We start from the raw sequence: 20,464 nt of genomic DNA on the forward strand, positions 1-20,464 counted from the left end.
CTAATCAGCAATTAAAGCAGCAATTCAAATCAATGTAGCCTGGTGCTATCTTACCCTCTAAAGTTTCATATCTTTTATTTACACATAATTAATAAACTTCCTATGACATGTCCTGGATTTTAGAATACATGAGAAGGTAGTGGATGGTAAGGAATGAATATGCTGCACTCTGCTGCTTTTCCATTGAGTGCAAATAATATCAACAGAACTCAGGCATTCACTCCAGTAATGGGGAAATGGCATCAGAAAAATGTCTCCCTGCTTATTCAGATCTTTAGCTGGGGGAGAGTCAGGAGCAGCATTAACATTTATTAGACTGCAAACCATACCAAGCAGATCTCTGGTACCAAAGTGTGAAATCCTGAAATGGTACAAGCTTGTAAAACAGGCCATTTTTACTGTAAGAGGGAGAACAGGGAAAAAGAAAGAAAACAGGAAAAAAAAAGAAGAGCAATTGTGGCTTTTCATCAAGTATATTTCATAATTGTCCATTAAAATACATACCTACATCACAAAACACTTTAAAAAAAAGCAAGTATTTTTAATGTATGTACAATAATGCAAAAATATGCCTAAATATGTATCTAATGCAAAAAAATAAACCATTTAATAAAATCTCCCTTCAAATGTCCCCTTGCTCTTTAACATGTTAAAAAAAAGGACAGAGCTCAGTAAACAAACAGGAGTTAAAACACAAACTGACAGATGAGAGCAGTGCAAAGCAGAGACCTGAGAATGGAAAGGCATCTGATTCAGCTTCCCATTCCTCAGGATTACACCACAACTAAGGTGCAACTTGTCCTATGTCAGCAGAATTTTGATTTTAAAAAGTCACAAGAGGCTGCCTATGGCACTCATTTTCCATGTGAGCAAAAAAGTTAATAATAATCCAACTAAGCACCCTTTAAACACCCTTAAACAGGGGTGAATTTCACCCTTGGCAAATATTTCATGTTCTGTGTACTCCTGTCAAGCACAAAGAGGTCTCGTCCAATGAACAGCATGGACTAAAGTCTACCTTTACAACTGTGGTGGGAGAGAGACTTCTGCTGGTTCATGGCTACTTGTTTTGTCACCTCTTTTTGCACTCTCTAGGAAACTGCAAAGAGGGCTCCAGTCTTAGAATTTCAGTAAGTCAAATATTTTTCATTTGTAGCATTGCAATGTCACTAGTAGTTGGGATTGTAAGTATTTCTGAAGACTAGGTCTGAAAGTCTGAGTTAAATGAGACCCTTCAGTTTCTAAGAGAATGATTATCTGATTCCTACTTGGATGAGTTTAGGTGATTGATGTGTATCCTTCATCTTGCTAGAGTCACTGCCCTCAGAGCACAGCAGCCTGTATGTGACACACAGCTCTTGTTTCAGAAGCAATCTCAGGTTTCAGTATTGCTCCATACAGGGAAGGTGGCAGGAATTGAAGCACTATTTAAAAAACCTGCTTATAAGGCACTGATGCAGCAAGGTTTGTGACGAACATGGTTTAATCATTCCTATTGTCCAACTGTTTAAAAGTCAGTCTATTAAATCAACCATAAATAGCAATAAAAAGGCATTAAAAAAGTCCCAAACCAAAGAAATCAATTTAGTATTGAAACTTAATTTATGGAAGTCCCACTTCAGTGCACACACTAGCTCCTGGATGTTTTTTTAAACTCATTGTAGGCACATGCTCACCCTATATACAAAAGTCCCCTGACAAAGTCATGATGCGCTGAACATACCCTACAAACAAGAGATTTTTAGATGACCTCACATAATTACATGTTAAACTTACAGATGGTGGACAGGAACATACATTGGCTCACCCACTGTACATATGTACTCAAAGCTTTAGCAGAATAAGAATATACACAATATATACACGTAATTCACACAGTAAAACAGTCCTCAACATCTGCTATTTTGTAGGGCTATGCATTTCTTCTATTAAAATTCCACACATGGAACCATCTCTGTGCCAGCTCCTCTTCATAAGCAATAGGATCACTTCAAGGTAAATTAGTTCTTCATGTATATGTAACAGAAACAGCAAAAGCTCAGCCTCTAGTCATCACTGTCGCTCCCAGACTCACTCAACTGCAAGTCATTTCCTATGGAAAACAAAAACCAACAAAACACAACAAGTGAGTAGGCGTCAATTCACATTTCATGGCAATCAAACCAAAGAACAGTCACATTTACACTGGAAGATTTAAGTAAGAATAACACATTAAATGAATGCAAACATCATCTGTGATTTAATGAAACTGCCCAAGAACATAAAGAGCTGCATGGGGCTAATAGCTGGATTCAGGCCAAATCAAGTATCCTTGTCTCCAGAGCCACCAAAGGTGCTCCCTGGTGGGACAACAGCCCTCTCCAAGCTAACAGCTGCAGAAAACATTCCACAGTCTCCACCCACCAAAGCTCCCATATATGGCTCTGGGACAAGGCATTGGGGAATTCCTTGGCTTTCTTTACCCTTTAAAAACAGATTTTTTTTGGCATAAGGCCATTTGGGTAGCCAAGGCAAGGCCTCCACATGTCAATAAACCAAAAGGGCTGTTAAAGCCATCACAACTCAAGGCTGAACGAAGCTGACATGTGCTGTGATGGTAAAGGCTGCCCTCCAAAGTGCAGAGATTGGATGAAAGGCCAGGATATGGATCAAACCTACTGGCTCTGATCCTGTTTTGCAGAGCACTTGTGATTTGGTGAGATAGAGGGGATAAAAAGGGGCAAGAATCATGCTTGTGTTCTGATAATTGAACCTAACTCTTCCAGCATTCTCCCACTGCCTTCCCCTCAAAGGAGCTGCAGGGCATCTATTCAACAGACATAGAGACAAGACATGGGAGACAAGGACTTGGGTTAGGGGTGATTCTCCCACAGCAAAAGTATTTTAAATCCAAAGGCAAAAAGCACTGCATGAAGAGAGGAGCTACCCTCGTAGTTCCCAGATTCTCCTGCAGTCAGAGGCTTCAGATCATTAAACCCATGCAGTATTGTGGTCGAGGAGAAGCAGGGAGGAGGCTGCTCACAACCAGAAACAGGGAAATGGACACAGTCCTAATGACTTTGTTGAACTTTGGATTTCACTTAGTCCTTCATTACTGGCAGCAAGACTGACAGGTCTCTAAGTTTTCCATCAGGGCTTTTTGGTGGGGTCTGTACAATATACTTACCTTCTCAAAGCTGGAAACCCTACACATACCTGTATTCAGACTCCACCAGTTCCCTATGAATGGGTGCCAAGAGATGTGTGCAAATATGCCTCAGGAGGAATTAAGAACAATTTATGGCAATTGTAAATTCAATATTCTAACTCCATGGAGTTAGAATATACCTGATGTAGCGTAAGGAAAGAGCAACACAGAGGCACACCACGTCCCCAGAGAGAGTCTCATGGGACAGAACTATGCTTTAAAAATGTTCCTGACACTTCTTAAAGGGTGAAGTGAGCTTGTACTGATTCAATGCTTGCAACACCATAGCTGCAATATTTTAACATAATTTCCATTTAAATTTTCCCTTCAAAATGTGGTATCTGTGAAAATACAGCTGAGACCAACACAATAAATCTGCTGACAAAGCAATACTGAAGACCACAAGACTGGACTTAGGAACCCAGAACAGCCTTGAGCTGTTCACAGCTCTTTACAGACCTTTAACTGACATGTGTCAACCCCAGTATTTCCATTTAATCTGTGTACTCACATGAAAATAAATCCCATCTTCCAGTGCACCAGATCCTCCCACACCAGTGGCTACCTGGAGGCCTGAATCCAGACCCAACAGGGACAATGGGGACCACTGCACTGATGCCCACAGGCTCTCCACACCTTCAGACAAGTCTCAGCCCCCTGCTCATAAAATCTGCCTAAGTATTTCAGCCAGTGCAGCTCCCTGGAACTACTATTTGGCAAAAGGCATTTCATGAAGTTAGCCTATCATGCTAAGTAAATGAGTGGTCATAATCAGCTATCACAGTGGTAAGACACAAGCATTTACTTACGGAGCGTGTTCATGAGCTGATTGCTTCCTTGTGGCCTGCTGGTGCCATTAGCAACAGCATTCCTGTTGTTGTACTGCTGGTGTGGTGGCTGGGAAGGGGAAACATGTGCTGGCTCTTCCCCCTCGCTGCTGGAGCTTTCATCTTCACTCCCAGATGAGCTCTCTGAATCCGATGAGCTGCTTCCACTGCTGCTGCTCATCTGCTCAATAATTTCAACCTCTGCTCTCAGTTCTGAAATAAAAAGGAATTCATCTGGTTGATACCATAAACAGGGCCCCACGGAATTTTGGAAAGAATGTGCAAATGCGATGGTTTTGTCAAGTATAGTTTATCACACCAAAATATCTCACATGAAAGGAAAGGGAAACAAAAAAATCCTGAAAACTTTTAAACTTATTGCTATAGCTAAATTTTAAGAAACAACAGCATAGGTTACTATCATAAAACCTTCACTTCCACAATTATTCTTCATCTACTTCACACTCCTGAAAGCACTTTCAGCTTCATTATTTCTGACAGGCTATGGTCTACATACAAAGTAAGCACATCAGCTGATCACGGAAATCTAAATCTGAACTGTTAGATGCTGCTGACATTTAGGCTTTTGGAAAACACAAAAAATGGTGTGTTGGGGGTGGGTACATGGACATTGGCAAATGATTACAACAGAAACTGCCTTGACTTCAGATAATGTATGAAACTGCTTCAGCACAGTCACACAGCCCATGTAAACAAACTTCAGAAGCAGATGGATGACATCAAATAACTTTGCAGTAGGACAGATGAGAATAGCTGAGAATTTTCACATACTGGGGAGTGGCAAAAATACCACAACCTGCTATGAGCTTACAAGTAGCCAGGAAATAACAAAACTACTCTGAAACTAGGAAGGTCTACAACTCAAGACACTGCCTACTTTAGGGTTTCCAGTGCAAAGAAACAATGAACACCATGCAAGCCCCACAACAGCCTCATCAGGAACAGCTAATGTTGGCTGAATGACTGGTTACTAAAGAGCTATTAAGGTATGTCACCCCAAATTATACAATATTGTTAAATTTGTCATAATTATAAGTGGTCTAAACACTAGTAGAGGACAACTCCTTTGTATCCACCCACAAGGCTGAGTATCTAATGACTCAGTTCATTTTGGCAGGTTTCCATGAGAGAACATCCACACATATATTAAACATGGGATGTGAAACCCTCAAAATTTAGGCTTTTGTTGTTCTAGCAGTACTATATCCACAGGGTTAGAACTCAGTGCCTGCCCTGGAAACTCAGATTAAAGGGACAAGAATGAAAGAAGGGAGAGATGAGGTATTATCAACCCTACCTAACAAGTGAAGAACTGATGCCAGGAGTAATTCATGTTAGGTCAGATGTGTGTCACGAGTTCCTTTTTAATAAGACTCATTTTCCTTGGGCTAAAAAATAGCCCAACAAAAATAAAAGAGTAACAGCTAAAGTTTTCTAAACTTTAGAGAACTTTATAAGTCTAAAAAAGAGTAACAGCTAAGTTTTCAGCCTCCGCAATATTTGCTGGAGAGAATTCCTCTAGCTTATCGTGTATCAGTTTGAGAAATTGTGTTTTCTTTTGCCAGATTTAAAATCACTGTTTTTCACTTTCAAGGTTTAGAGCTCAATTTCAAGTGCTATGGTTACACTCCAGCTGGGTATTTCAGGATAGCAGTGCTGTTTCTCCAATTTATTTCCTACATATAGATCCCTACCTATACCATCTGTGCTCTCTGTAGTTTACCAGTATGCCAGGTAAACCCTACTCTTTCAGCTTGAAGACTTAGCATAAGAGACCATTGGAAGAGAAAGAAAATATGATTCAACAGAATCATATATTGATTCAACTGGCCAGCAGCAGATACTACTTTGTACTGTAATGTCTTTCTCCCTTATGGCCTCTCAACACAGTCTTGCAGGCTTTAAAAATACATTTCAGGCCTGGAGTCTGATACACAAACAAATGAGCACCTGTGAATCACTGTTCTCAGCCTACTCATACTGAGGCTTTCAAATTATAAATGTTCCTTGTATTTAAGGCTAGGAAATTAATAGGGGAAAGCTAAAGGAAAGGTAACCAGGACTAAGGGTACTTTCTCTTTAAAACGCCCAGGTTTTTCCCCCCGGCTTAATGATGTAAAATTTCTGCATTCTTCTAGTGATGGAGTTGTTAGTTGCAAATTACAGTGATTCTAATACATTGTTAGAATATCCTGGATTGCAGCAAGCACAATCACCTATCACAATCCATAGTGCAAAAAGATATAACAGACAAGTCTAACACAGGACAAGTGCCTGAGAATTACACATACATCACTACAAAGCTGGACTCTGTGGAATGGAAGAATGTTGGCACAGGGACTGAGAACATAGAGCCCATATGTAAAATAGAGTGAAGAAGGTGAGGTGATCTTAGGCATTGCTAGTGAGAGGGAAAAGTTAAAACAAAAACACACTGCAGAGAACTAGGAAAAAGCCCAAAAACCTAAGCAAGAAGTGTAGACTCGATACAGTAGGTGAGGAGATCACTGAAGGAAGTGATGCTGCCTGACCAGTGGGAAAGGAAGATCAGCCTGGCCAATTTTAAACAGAATTGGAGATTAGTGTGAGAATGAAGAATGGGAGGTTTCTGCTGGGGAAGCAGAAAACTAAGAGACCATAAAAGACATTTGCTTATTAGAAAGGAATAAGAGAATGCCTTGGAAGTAGTGCTAAAGCCTGCTATGCTGAACAGAGGCAAGAAAAGGCAAAACAGAAGCAGTACCACAAGCTTCAAGGACTGGGATGTTAAGGTTGTTATCAGTGACACTGGTCACGGGTAGAAACTTGGTCAGAGCCCATCTTCTAATCAACTTTTGCCTCACAGGCTGACAGCTTCCCCTCAGATCTCTGTTGTCTCTCATTCCTTGAGCCCAGAATTTTAAACATCTTGTCTGAGGAGATGAGAGAAAAGCAATTGTTTCCACTAATGTTCTGGTGGCTGCTGCAACACGAGAACTCTGTCAAGAGAAATTCAGCCAGACCACAAAGGAATTCTTTTGAAAACACTCTTGTCTCACACTGTCAGTGACTAAGCCAATGACGACATCAAAGCCTTATAGGAAAATCACAGCTGCTTTACAATGGTTCAATTTTGCATTTTCTCATTTGACTGCTATGCTTAGTACAGCTATAGGTACTGAAGACGTGGGTTAAACATTTCCTCATGGTGCTTCCATTAAAATAGCTGTGTGTGTATGTGCACATATATTCTAAGCTGAACAATGAAAGAATTTGACCTTTCCTAGACATTTCTGCACCGTAAAATCAAACACCTCATGTCGATGCACCTTTGCAGTTTGAAAGATGACAAGAGTCAGGATGTGCAGCAGTTACTTTTAAAAAAGCTTTCCATACAGTACAGTTTTGAACACTTGCCTTAATTGAGTCTACATCATCTGAAAAGGCTGACAATGCTTTGGGAACCTTAACTTCTCTACATTTCATGTTACAGCTGTAAGATTTCTTTCAAGAAGACAAAATGACCATTTTACACTGGAAGGCAATGCAGGTTTTAGAGTAAAAAAAAATAAATTCAAGGTCAGAAATCATTATCCAAACAGAACAGCCTTTCTCAATAGGGCTGTCTTCTGTATGTATTCAGTATCAAATACCATAAGAGTGTTTAACTGTTCCAACTTCTCTCAATTCCAATAGGTTGTGCAGATTTTTTAACTAAAGCCTTCACCTCAGACTGCAAGAATACCAAGGACTGCCAGAAAAAAGTCATTTAACTTTAGGGAGGGTTAAGTTTGAATGCCTATAGCAGAACACTTACTGGTAATAATAGAATGCAAGGTGGAGAAATCAACTTGATACTGGCACCCTGAGCACGTGGAGATGGCAGCTAAAAGAGGCAGTATTTTATACTGATGTGCAGAAAATTTGACTGAGGTGTTCTTGAGAGACAAACAGTGCTATGGCATAATCTTCACATACCAGAGCTACATTCCAGGTAAATAAAATCTGCTCAGATTTTTAAGCACTCAGTCTTCAAACCTGAAATATGTTTCTGTGGGTTTTTTTCTCAGATGTTGTAATCATGTCAATATTATTTCATGCTGTGATTTTTCAACATTATTGACATATATCAATATGTTGCATGCTGTAATTATGTCAATGCTTTTGAAAACATTTCTGCTATGGTCAAATTGGTCTGATAAATGTCAATTATTTTGTGCAAATAAATGGCTGTATTGTGGTATATGCGTGCAAATGTTCACAGCTTAATGAGACATTATCAGGTGTAGCTGAGTGTTGAAAAGAACAAGCTCCTACCCTCTCCTATGCTCCCATCAGGCACGAGGAAAATATAGAAGCTTGAAGAGGAAAGGATTCCACTTGTGCAAAACCCTCAACATAGCCTCCCAAAAGCCTCTGTCCATGAAGGAAGGGAGTGGTTCAATTCCCAGATGCTCTGACTCTGTCCTCAGACACTGCTGTTTGGACAGCTGTGTACTGGGACAGAATTGATCTACCTGAAAGTTCATTTCCAGCTCACCTGTAAGGGAGGGGTGGAAATGCACAGCTGAGGGTACCAGGGAAAGCAGAAACCTGCCCAGAGGTTATCTTAAGACTTTTGTGAACCATCATGAAGGCTGTGTGTCTCACCACACCCTTAAGTAGGGCATACAGGAAGCAAGAGAGTGTCAAAGTGCCAGAGATCCTTTCAAGAAGCTTCTTTGGGAATTTTAAATTCTGTGCTGTGTTCATTAAACAAAACCCACAGAATTTCAGCTTTCTGTTTATCTTTCTCTCATACAGAGGAAGTACTTCAACCAAAACTAAAGCTTCTACTTGAATGCAAAGAACACATGCTCTTCTGAACTTACAAGTCTGTGTTCATAAAAACACACATTAAGGGAAGATAACAGGATTGCAGACTACATTACAGCTTTTACAGGTCATTGTCCGCATTTCATTGTGGAATGGTGTCATTTTAATTCTACCTCTTTTAAGTAGGTTCTTATGATATAAATGGTTCAGCAAGGCTGACACTCTAGATCATCAGTGCTGGAAAGAGTTATAGACTATAAGCAAAAACACCCCTGCCCAGGCTTTTGGCTCTTCTGGGGCTTTGTACAACTCCCCCTATAAAGCACCAAATTAAAGTCCTATTTTTAGTACAAGTCAGGTGCTCTAACTCTGGATTTTGGAAACAAAACCCCACAGGTTATTTATTTGGAGGTACTTTCATATAAAAGATTATCAGGTGGCAAAAAAATATTAGGATAGCTCTGAACAATGTGACTTATACTTTAGACCACTAGAAAATTATCTTTTAGAATAGGTGTCACCCCAGACAAATGTAATTATTTTACTGTAATACAATCTTTACAAATTGCTGTATGTATACAAAAGAGTGCCCCAAAGGTTAAGTAACTTATTATACCCTATAGGAAAAGACATTTAAAATCCACAACTGATCTGATTTTAAAAAATTGATATATCACCTATTATCTTTTTTCTTACCTATTATACAGAAAATAAAAATAACAATGTAGCTAACAGAATCTCTCAGAGGTTGATTCAGGCTGCTGACCAGCATCCAAGTATTGAAAACACTACTGCTGCAGAAAAGTGAGACCAGTCAGCACCTATGCAAACACACAGTTTAGCAGCAAAAGTGTCACCTAGGGATTAGCATGAACTGAAAAAACACCCTGCTGAGTAATTAACTTCATCTGGGCAATTAACATAGGCTAAGTCTCCAGACAAAAATAGCTATATGGGACAGATAAAAAGAGAAAGAAACCCAGAAAAAAAAAAAAGCAGACAGAAAGAACTAGCTTAAAATAAAATAATTGTGTCTGGTGTTGGTGCCAGAGAAGAACCAAACAAAAATTTAAAGTCTTCCTTATCCTGACTGTATTATCCACAGCAAAAACAGGTATCCCATCAGTAGCAAAAGAAGGGCATGGGCAAAGAAAGTGCGCCCTACCCACAGCAGAACACTAAGACAAAGCTCTGCCTAAGCAAAAGAGTGAGTTGAGCCAATCATTTCTTTAAAGTACTTTTTAAATAGAAGTTTAGCAGCCATAAGGCATGTGTGTCAAAGCTGCAAAGGAGTGATTGTGGAAGAGGGTAAGCTGCAGGTTTGTTCACTCTCTCATTCCTCCCCTACTAGCAGTGCTTGCCATGGTGCAAGCTTGTCTTGTACTGGGAACACAGCTGCCTAGCCCTTCCATCCCCCCAGCCTTACTCAGTGCAGGGTAACCTTCTCCAAGTGACTTGACTGTGTAACGAGACCTTGGACCATTACACTTTGTTATTGCTGCTGTGGTGGCCTAAGACACCCCTGCAATTGGTCCAGCACTGAGCTACAGGTTTCTGAATTCACATTACGTTTTTTTCTTCTTTCCCTAACAGAGAAATAGTTTGGAAGAGAGAAAATTACCCAGAAAGAGGAAGTTTTCTCACTCCAGAGAAGATGGCAATATAAAGATCTATTCTAGTAAAGAGAATAAATAATCAGTTTACTAAGATGAATAAAGAAACAAGATATAAAGAAGTCAACACAGCTATCAAGTACCATCTTTTAATCCCTGAATGTTTTTAGAAATTGCACAGTCATAGTTTTTATTATAAAGAAGAAAGACAAAGAAACTACAAACCCTTCTTTACCTCTCTTAATATCGTCCAGCTGGGGCTCTGGTGAAGGATTATCCTTCAAAGGAGAAGTTTTAGGTCCAACTGCTGGCTTGGTCGGGGCTCTGAACTGTGAAGGAGGCTGAGATGCTCGGGCAGACTGTTGCTCTATTCGGGCTTGGATCTTACTGCTGCCCTCTGCTCTGAAGAAACAACCAGACACATTTAGTGGTACTGTGCAACTATGTCCAGCTTTTTCAATATCCTTGTACTAATGCTTCATCTCTGACTTCCTTTTGTACAGATCTCTAATTTGTTTTACAAAGATGAAGACTGAATTACAGCTTTCTGTATGCAACACTTACTTTCAATAACAAAGAAACATATACTACACTGCAACACCCTTACAAAATGTATTTTCAAATCCAGATGTGGTTCAGTGATGCCAAATTCTCTACTTGAACAACAATAAAGGCTTTAATTTAGCAATTAGTAGCTGAATTTTTAAAAAAAGAATGATCAATCATAGTAATTTAAAGTAACTACAAATCCATTCACAACAAAATCCTGCTTAAAACAGTCACAGCAAAAGAAACAATTTTCTCAGTTGCAATTAAATAATCTCAAACTGAACTCTCTTAGAGGTCAACTTGGCTAGAGTAATCACTCTTACTGCTAAATACAGCATATAAGCATTTAATTCCTGGGTTCTATCCATTTGCTGTTAGCCCTTCAAAACAGTTTAAGCCATTTCCTTAGAGGAAAATAGTCTCCAGAATAACACTATGCCAATCTGTTCAGTTCAAACGAGGTATTTCTGCCTTTTACTAAACTTCTGATGTGACTGAGATTGCAGAACAGTCAATACCCTTGGCAGAAAAAGAAACCCAAAAAACAAACCACAAACCCAAAGTAGGTTCCTTTACAGTACACCATAATAAGTCTAAAGGGTGTGGTGTATTTATTGCATAACAGCAAAGCCTTTGGGGTTATGGCTTTGTGCAGTGCAGCACAGAAGCAGCTTGTGGATATGAGAGCTCAGTTTCTGTTCTAGGAGGGTCCCACCTCAGTAGTGTTCCACTTTGTGTCTGGAAACTAATCCCATAATATGAGATAAGTTAAACTAGCCCATGTTCAACGTCGTGTGGATTCACCTAAACCACCTGTGGTACCAGAGCTGGTACATGGAGCATTTACTGGGATATCTCTGTGCCTCAGTGAACTCTAGATTCAGTCTCACACAGAACCAACCCTCTCTTCATTCATCAGTGACATGCAGCTGTTAGATACCACATTAATGCAGCTTAAAGTTTACCTACAGCAGAAGTGACAAGTTGGCAAGATACTCACTGTATCAAGTGGATGGTAAAAGTCAAAGATTTCCAGCATTAATTATGTTCTTGGAACTACAGATGGTTTTATGTGGAGTAAGTTCACTTACTCCCCTGTGAATTTCATCAAGGTATTAATACTAAAAGCCCTGTTCCCACAGAGTGCCAACAGGTCATTAAAGATCAGAGTAGCCATGGAAAATAAAAGGCACTTCTGATCTAGAAAATCAATGACTTTGCAAAGCACTGTTCATCAAAACAGGGATCCCCAAACTTTTTACTACCTGAGAAAATTTCAAGTATTTTTACCCACATGAGACTCAAGACTCAGTGTAACCAATCTCACAGAACTCAGGCCCTCCTGCACTTATTTGCTCCCTTCTGACTTAAGCTTCACCCAGACAAAGTCCAGCAGAACTGAAATTGGGAATTCCAATCTCATCTCTGATGTGCTCATATCCACTGGACAAGATGAATGCTACATGGATGAGTTTTCACATCAGTGACTCAGAGGAGTGTTACAGTCCATTTACCTTGAACTCAAGGTGTTCCTGGCAAACACCCAGCCAACTACCAATGAGCAGCAACCCACATTTCTAGTAGTTTTAGCAGCCAGGGGTTCTATACTGCAACAAAGTGGTTTTTAATGTAAAACTTGTTAACTTATTCAAGACTCTTTTCTTCACAAGATATTCGAGTGACTGTTTTCTCTTTATGTGTCAACCTGTGGTTCAGTGATGCTGAAAGATCCAGACACTTCAGGTACTTGCTGAGCAATAGGACTGACAAAAACTTTCCAGCTGCATACTTTGTAGCATTTGTGCAGCAGAGTATTGGGTCAGAAAGTATTTCTGGCTTCATCAATTCTTCTAGGCAAAATACCATAACCATTATTTCTCTGCCCACCTTCACCAGCTGGAGGCTTTGTACTTGTGTTTCACTTAATATATTGCTTATCCAATATGGGAATGAGTGTTTCTTGTTCCCTAAGATTATGTTATTGAAATATCCTGACTCCCACAGGAAGTTGTAGGGAACAAACCTAGAAAGTCCAGTAATCCTTTTGACAGCCTAATATTTTCATGGATTTTTTTGGCTAACTAGAGATTCTTGAAACACATCCCATCCTTCAGCCAGTGTCTAAGCCTGAAACCATCACAGGTGTTTCACTGCAAACTATAATTATGTCATTTCAGCTGTGGAGAATTTGCAAATTCTTTACTCTTGGATTCACACTCCTATTTGCATTTTTAGGGATGATAATTGGCCATGTAAAGCTAAGGTTTGGTAATTAAACATCACTACAAAATAAGAGAGTTCTGTTTCAAAACCCAGTCTTAATTTGAAACTTCAGCAATAATTAATCCTATCAATTAACCCTGTCCCCAGCTTTACCTTGTTTTCTTGACTTGAATGCTGCTACTAAGTTTTTCCAGCACATATTCCCCAGTGTCATGATTGATAATAAGCACACAGTCCTTCTGATACGGCCTTTTATTTCCTTTAAAGACAGTCATTGGTGGAGTTGAACCCTGGTACAAAGAAAGAGCACATATTTGTCTGGTTATACTACCCTGTCCAAAAATTTATGAATACTAAGAGGAAAGAATGTATGTTTTGTTCTGAAAAACAGGCTAAGAACTTAATGTTTAGTACCTACAGAAAATATTCATTCATGAAGAGAGAAATACAGAGAAAATGTGCAGTAGATCAGACATTTCCTCATAGCAATATTATGCCTTTTATCATTTTAAGTGTCTCTGTTGTGACAAAACATCTTCGCCATGGCTGCCTTTATTTACAGTTCTCATTCCCAAAATGGCAGCGTAACTAAATTTGCATAGCTGTCCCTGACAAGTATCAGAAATCTTCTTGATGTTTCTGCCCTGGAAATCATGGGTTTGGATAAGAAATAGAGTTCTAATTATTTGTGCAGCAGAACTATTGCCCAAGGAAATATGCGGTCAATTGAAAAATAATTTAAACTGCACCATATATTTTACATAAATACATATGGCAGTATTTTCACAGTGGATTACAAGCAATTGTCACTTACGAACTATGTAAGAGCAGCTGCCTTCTTCAAAGTCAGATTAGCATGCATATGCCCATGCAATCATACTGAAATGTCTTCTCAAAGGCAAATGGGGTATTTTGATGCCTTCCCATCAAGTCCCCAAGTCCACACAATGTTACACAGAGCCTTAGAAGTCTAAAGGCTTAGACTGAGAAGCAAAAAAGACAACAAACTCATGTGGTGGTGCACACTGGCTAACTGGTAATGCTGAGATTATGCTCAGCTGTACTGCATCCTTGCACAGCCTGGTCCATACACCTGGTTTTGACATTACAGCCAACTGAACCCATGGTCTATCTGCATATAATAGAATGGATACACACCTGGCCACGTCAAAAAGCTGTTACTCAAGGGGTTATGTTTCAACTATAAAACATTCTCAGGTTTCTCTGTAATGTGTAGATACTGTATAAAAGAATGTGGTTTTAAAAATAAATGTTTATTCATATGCACCTTTGCACATACTGCAGGAAAGCAACTGAAACCAGGGAGCAAATGAAAAAATCCTGCACTCTCCTATATATTATTCTGAGTAGCAAAAATGAACAATCACATTTTAGCTACTCTGAAAGCAATTCCTATTCTCCATGTTGTTCACAGATAGAATATATTTGAATTTAAAATAGGTTCTGAACAGTAAGTGTGAAAAATCTGAGCTCCTAACAAAAGACACAGTAAGAGAGATTCAGAAAGGATGTCTCAAGAAAGTCTAGTCTTCAAAGGCATGTTACATTTTTATCATTCCTACATTTAAGAGAGGAAAGCAACAATTAAGAGAGTAAAAAGAAAGCTTAAAGTCAAATCCTGCTTGCTGTTGACAACTAAGCCAGGAAAGGTATAATGATCAAAGTTTGTTGGCTATCATTCTGCTACCCAGAAGCCTCCTAAAGCAGCAAAGACTGTGATTTTGGCTAAACAATAAGTAGAAGTGTAAGTGCTTAAGCAAATTAAGTCCCACTCTTCTACTTAAAACTAAATGTTTAGGGTTTATGTTGGTGCCTAAGTAACAGTGGCTTATAGATTTTGCTGATTACAGGACAGAACTGTTTTCACCTGTGAGGGTTTTTTGCCTGACAGAGTTCAAGAAGCACTTGGACAACGCTCTCAGGCACATGATGTAATTCTTGGGATTGTTCTGTGCTGGGTTAGCTGGATTTTAATGATCCTTGTGGGGACCTTCCAACTCATGATAGTCTATGATCTTCTTCTGTAGTACTCTAACAAGCAGAAATTTTCCCTTCCCCAATCCAGATTTTTTTTCAAGTATTAAAGTCACTAAATCCACATGTAGAAATAGTACTTCAATTTATCCAAGCTGCAAGAGACACCAAAATATTTCCACCAAACAAATTATCAGAGATATTCTCAGGCACTAGGCAGTTTCAAAAAGAAAACCTCAACTCAGAATTTGAATCCTATCCAATTGTTGGACAACTGGGAAGCAAAGCAGCATCCAAGAAATTCAGTGAAACTTGTCAGGATGAAACAATCTCAGAACCTCTCATTCTTTTCCAGTATGCCAAGTGTTTTCCAGCTCTCTGTCCAGAACACAGGCAGCATTGCCTTGGAACTACATACACAGAGTGGCTTGGCTGCCTCAGCCTTTGCAGCATACCATAAACTCAAGCCTGCTCATACTGAGGGGAAGATAATCAAATTAAGCTCCTCAGTACAGAGATTTGGAAGGAACATTACAAGTGATGCTGCTCAACACAAAAAAATGAATGAGCAACTCTGTTTCCAACTAATCCAAGATGAATGCTGCTGTTGTGCTGTTACCTGCTCTCCAATAGCACTACCATGCTCATCATTTCTATTGACAAAAACTCACATAAAGGAGTGTGTGACCTCCTGCAGCACTGAAGGTGACCAAAGCCATATAATGAACAGGAGCAGGGTGAAGCAGGCTACAGCTTCACTCAGTGACAATTATCACAATACCATCACCTACCAATTAAAACCACAGATGTGCTGGGAACAACAATACCAAAAGGATCTGACACACGGCTTCCAAACTGGTGCCCCCTGCAGCTACCAGACCCATTGATGTCTGTGAATTCTGGTTTATTGGCTTGACACATAGCATTAACTTCAGCTAATAAATCCACTTCCAGCACATGAGCAATTTCTTTTGTTTTGGTAAGGAAACCACTGAATCTTCAATTACAAACCAGCTGCACCTATAAACTGATTGATCACTTTATTGCTGTTTGACCATCATCCTCACACAGTAGATCTTTATGGCATCATTAGGGAAGGAAGTGGATGGGAAACTACTTCATGGCCACTCACCAGGACTGTCCCCTTGCTTCCACTGATAAAGCTGAAGGCAGGGAACCCTCTATGCCCTATCTGTACATGATTGAGAAAGGCAGGAGCATGCTTACAGGTCTGACTGTGGGTTCTGAACATCCAACCTTGACTGAAGCCCGAGTGACATTGCATTTACACAGCACTAAAAATGGATGGGAACCAGGTGTACAGCTCAGCTAATAGGAAAAGTCTCCTTGCCTTTCAAGGAAGAGTAGGAAGGAAGGAATCAAAAGTAAAGAACAATTTCTCAACCTTACAAATAGAGCCCTTTACAAAGAGCCAACTGTACAGTCCTTTCCTAAGGTGGTAAACTATAAGTCTGGCTGCTTAAATATTGAACCCACAGTGCTAATAAAGAAAGTGAAAATAGCATTTACATTAGAATGTAACAACAATGCAAATGTGTTGGAGAGAAAACAGGATCATATATATAAGAGACTTACTGGAATATGTGGCAAAGTGATGGTAACATCATCTCCTTTACCCACTTGGAGATCCCCCTCACAAGACGTATCAATCGATGCTGGCTTAAAATCATCTGAAGAGGAAAACAATTGTGATTACATTTGTTAGAGTCTCCAGAAGCATCAATGTGCCTTGCAAAGAGCCACCATACATTTACTGTGATTACAGGGAGTGGTAAAACACACACTAGTGTTTACAGCAGGGCAGAATAACACACCAGTACATTGTGTCTACATGTAGCAACTCTGTCATGTGGTGGTACCGTATTCTGAGCTTCCTTTTTAAAATAGAAATAAGGTTGTAGATCTTGTGTTTGAACACCAAAAACAGACTTCTCCAAACCCCCAGGCTTTGAGTGGCACTTGGTTTTACAGGCAAGTGTAAAACTGTACCAATCAAATTCAAGAGAGTAATAACTTCCAAAACCCTGGGCTCTGCTTAGCTCTTGCCAATTGCAAACCTGAGGACTCCTCTGTGACAAACACTAATTTAATGACACTTGTGGAGGCTGGCAAACTGGCTGAGAAGCTGACTACAGTCCTCTTGAAGGACAGTCCTTAAGCAACAACATCTTGGTCATGGTGAGGAAAAAGCTTCCCCTAGAATGCATTATTGCCATAGTGATATTGCCATATGTTGATTTTATGTATCCCATTGGCTCTTCCCCTTTGTTCCACGCCTGGGCCCTCCTCTCACTTGTTCTGATGTTCTGCCCCACCCCTCGCTATCCCTATATAAACACCTGCTCCCTGCACCCTTTCCTGGCAGGAGCTCAATAAAGACCTTCTGTGGAACCCCACATGAAGACTCTGTCCCTTCCACCCAAGATGTCTTTTTAAAGACACTTCTCTGGGAAGGTCACAGCACTCTCACCACTTCCGCCTGCCACGACAACTGTAGCTTTGAGTGGCACTTGGTTTTACAGGCAAGTGTAAATTGTACCAATCAAACTCAAGAGAGTAACAACTTCCAAAACCCTGGGCTCTGCTTAGCTCTTGCCAATTGCAACACTGAGGACTCCTCTGTGACAAACACCAATTTAATGACACCCACTTATTTAGTCTTACTGATATTTCAGTAATTTCTTTAATGGCCATCTTGCCTCCACAATAGTGCTAAAAGCTCCACATGGGTGGAGGAGATCTCAGCTCCCACTTAGAAGGAAAGAGAGAGGTGCTGATCTTACTACAGCAGCTTCATGCTGGTCCAGAGCCACTGTGGACAGAAAGCACCAGTAAGGGGAGGCACTGTACTGGCCTTAAATTTACACTTGTTTTAGGTAGTTTTGCTCTGTTGAGCAACGCTTTGTCTCCCAACCAGGCTCTTCTGTTTAATGTATTCATTTGAACTGAGAATATTTTAAGTTAAAAGTATTTTCCCCTCATTATTCTGTTGTGCTGGTAAGCCAATTTTATAACAGGAAAAAAAAACCTATCAGAACCTCTAATATCTTGAGAGAGGATTTAGACAAGTTGAAATAAAATCACACAGCTATAGGCTAGTTTGCCTTGTGTTTGTTTTTATAAGAAGCCTGCATTCAACTCTAGCATCCCTGCATCTGAAGAGGTGCAATTATATTCATGATCAAGGCTTTTAATTACCACATTAGTTATGAAATTGATACCTCTGAACAAATTTAAAATATAATTCCATTATGAAAAACACATTTGCAGGAGAAAAACTCCACACCCTGGCTTGTAATAAATTCTCATCAAGAGGATGTTAATATTTAATTGAGTTTTACTTTGACAGCACAACAAGCAGAATCAGACACACTTGACTTAATCCTCATGCCATAACTGCCAGATCAAATCATTGCCTTCAATTTCATCTGAGCAATCTGTTTCTAGCTATTGTTTCCCACCTACTTTATGTGCAAGCTTGCTAAATAAAATAAACCAGCTGTACAAGAGATAGTGTCTTTGCCAAAACGGGATCAAGAGTTCCAACAGCATAGTCACCAACTTAAAAGGAATATCACTACCAGACTTCTTTCCTGGGCACAGCAATATAGAATTACTTTAAACAAACACTCAACTAATTGTTTTCATTTTGTTATCACGTGCCTGGCTAATGCTCATGTAGATGGAGAGCACATATTTCCCTCCAAATATACCCACAGCTCTTTTCCCAAAAATCAGATGTTTCAAGATGTGTTTTTCAAGGATAATCCAGTTTCTCAGTACAGGAATGAAGTATCTTAAGAAGGTTGAAACAAATGTAGCCTACAAAATCCTCTCTTTGTAGTTCGTGTGAAGAGGATTATGGCAATAATATAATGTTTGGAACCCAGATAAATCTTTCCAGAACAACAGTTAGGGGAAAAATATACCAAGACAATGAAGAAATCTCATTTAAAAGTCACAGATGGAAAATAGAGCATTCAGAAAGATCTTCTGAAATAAAACTGCATTCTTCCAGTTGTAGTCTGAAGACCTTTGGCTTTGCAATCCCTTAGGAAATTGGTTATTGAAGCACTTTCCATTTCAGAAATCCAGTATATTTCCACCTGGATATAGTTAGGGTTTAATTCACACAGGATCAGGCACTTGGGTGACCAGTATCACTGAAACTACTATTTGTGATGTATGAATATGGGCAATGAGACCAGGCCTGTATTTGTGTATCATAAGCCAAAATATCCTACTGTTTTTGTATAAATTCCCCTACTAAATTATAAGTTTAGTACTCTTTACAATTACTCTTGATGGTTTACCAGTCATTTTAGTAATAAAAACTGGACTCGTTTTGCTCAGATTTCTTGCCCCACAGAATTCAAGTACAGTAATACAATGTGTTCCTCTTCAAAACAATCTACCTCAGGATTTATCTTGCATTTATTAGGCATTACTGTAAGTGTCTGAGTCCCTTCTGCTTGCTTTCCTGGCATACTGACTTATTACAGCTGGCTGGAGTCGGGACAGCCAGGGAGAGCTCTTCTGGGATACACATTGCTTCATCAGGAAAACACCCAGCTAAAAACCCAACTCTGGATGCTCGGGCTGCCTCTCCAGGCCGGGCCTGTGGTGGCACCTGTCCTGCAGTTAATTACCACAAAGAGAAAAAAACAAGATGGCAAAGCCACCCCTTACGGGGGGAACTCATGCTTCCGAGCGATTAATGGCAAACTTTCTAAAGCTGTTCCTTCGCCTTGGCCTGCCTCGCTCAAACCCGCCAGCATCCACCCTCCCCTTCCTCCCGGGCGCGACCCCTCTGTGGGGAAAACACTCGTGGGGAGAAAAGACGGGCGCCGTGGGAGCGGCAAAGGGGGAGACGGCTGTGGAGGGACAGCGGGGAACGGGGGGAGCACGGCGCTGAATGGGATAGAAGGGAAGGGGGAGACGGGCGATAAGGGGGCAGGAGGGGAGCGGGTAAGAAAGTGGGGACGGAGCGGGGACGGAGCCCCGCGATGGCGGAGCGAGGGAGGCGAGGGGAGCAGCGGGGTGGGCGCGGCAGAAAGAGCAGCGCAGCCGGGGGACGGGACGCGAGCGGGGAGGAAGAGGCGGCCGCGGGGGAGGCGCTCACAGCGGATGGTGTGGAAGGAGGCCTTGGGCCGCCGCTCGAAGCTCTCGCCCAGCTGCAGCGGGTGCTCCTCCTTGTCCAGCAACGAGTTCGCCGAGCCGTTCATGGCCCCGCT

At 40.5% G+C, this 20,464-nt stretch overlaps 1 protein-coding gene across 1 annotated transcript; it reads right to left on the reverse strand.

Annotated features, from left to right (window-relative positions):
* Positions 1-454: 454 nt before the first annotated feature.
* EAF1 (ELL associated factor 1) lies at positions 455-20,460 on the reverse strand. Its single transcript, XM_036405542.2, has 6 exons — positions 20,353-20,460; positions 16,806-16,900; positions 13,368-13,504; positions 10,678-10,844; positions 3,997-4,227; positions 455-2,092 (listed from the first exon to the last, which is right to left on the reverse strand). Exons 1-6 carry the CDS (start codon positions 20,453-20,455, stop codon positions 2,046-2,048), a joined length of 780 nt encoding a protein of 259 aa, XP_036261435.1. The 5' UTR covers positions 20,456-20,460; the 3' UTR covers positions 455-2,045.
* Between the last annotated feature and the right edge of the window lie 4 nt (positions 20,461-20,464).

Source organism: Molothrus ater, chromosome 1 (genome assembly GCF_012460135.2).
Source record: "Molothrus ater isolate BHLD 08-10-18 breed brown headed cowbird chromosome 1, BPBGC_Mater_1.1, whole genome shotgun sequence".
In the NCBI taxonomy this organism is placed as follows: Eukaryota; Metazoa; Chordata; class Aves; order Passeriformes; family Icteridae; genus Molothrus; species Molothrus ater.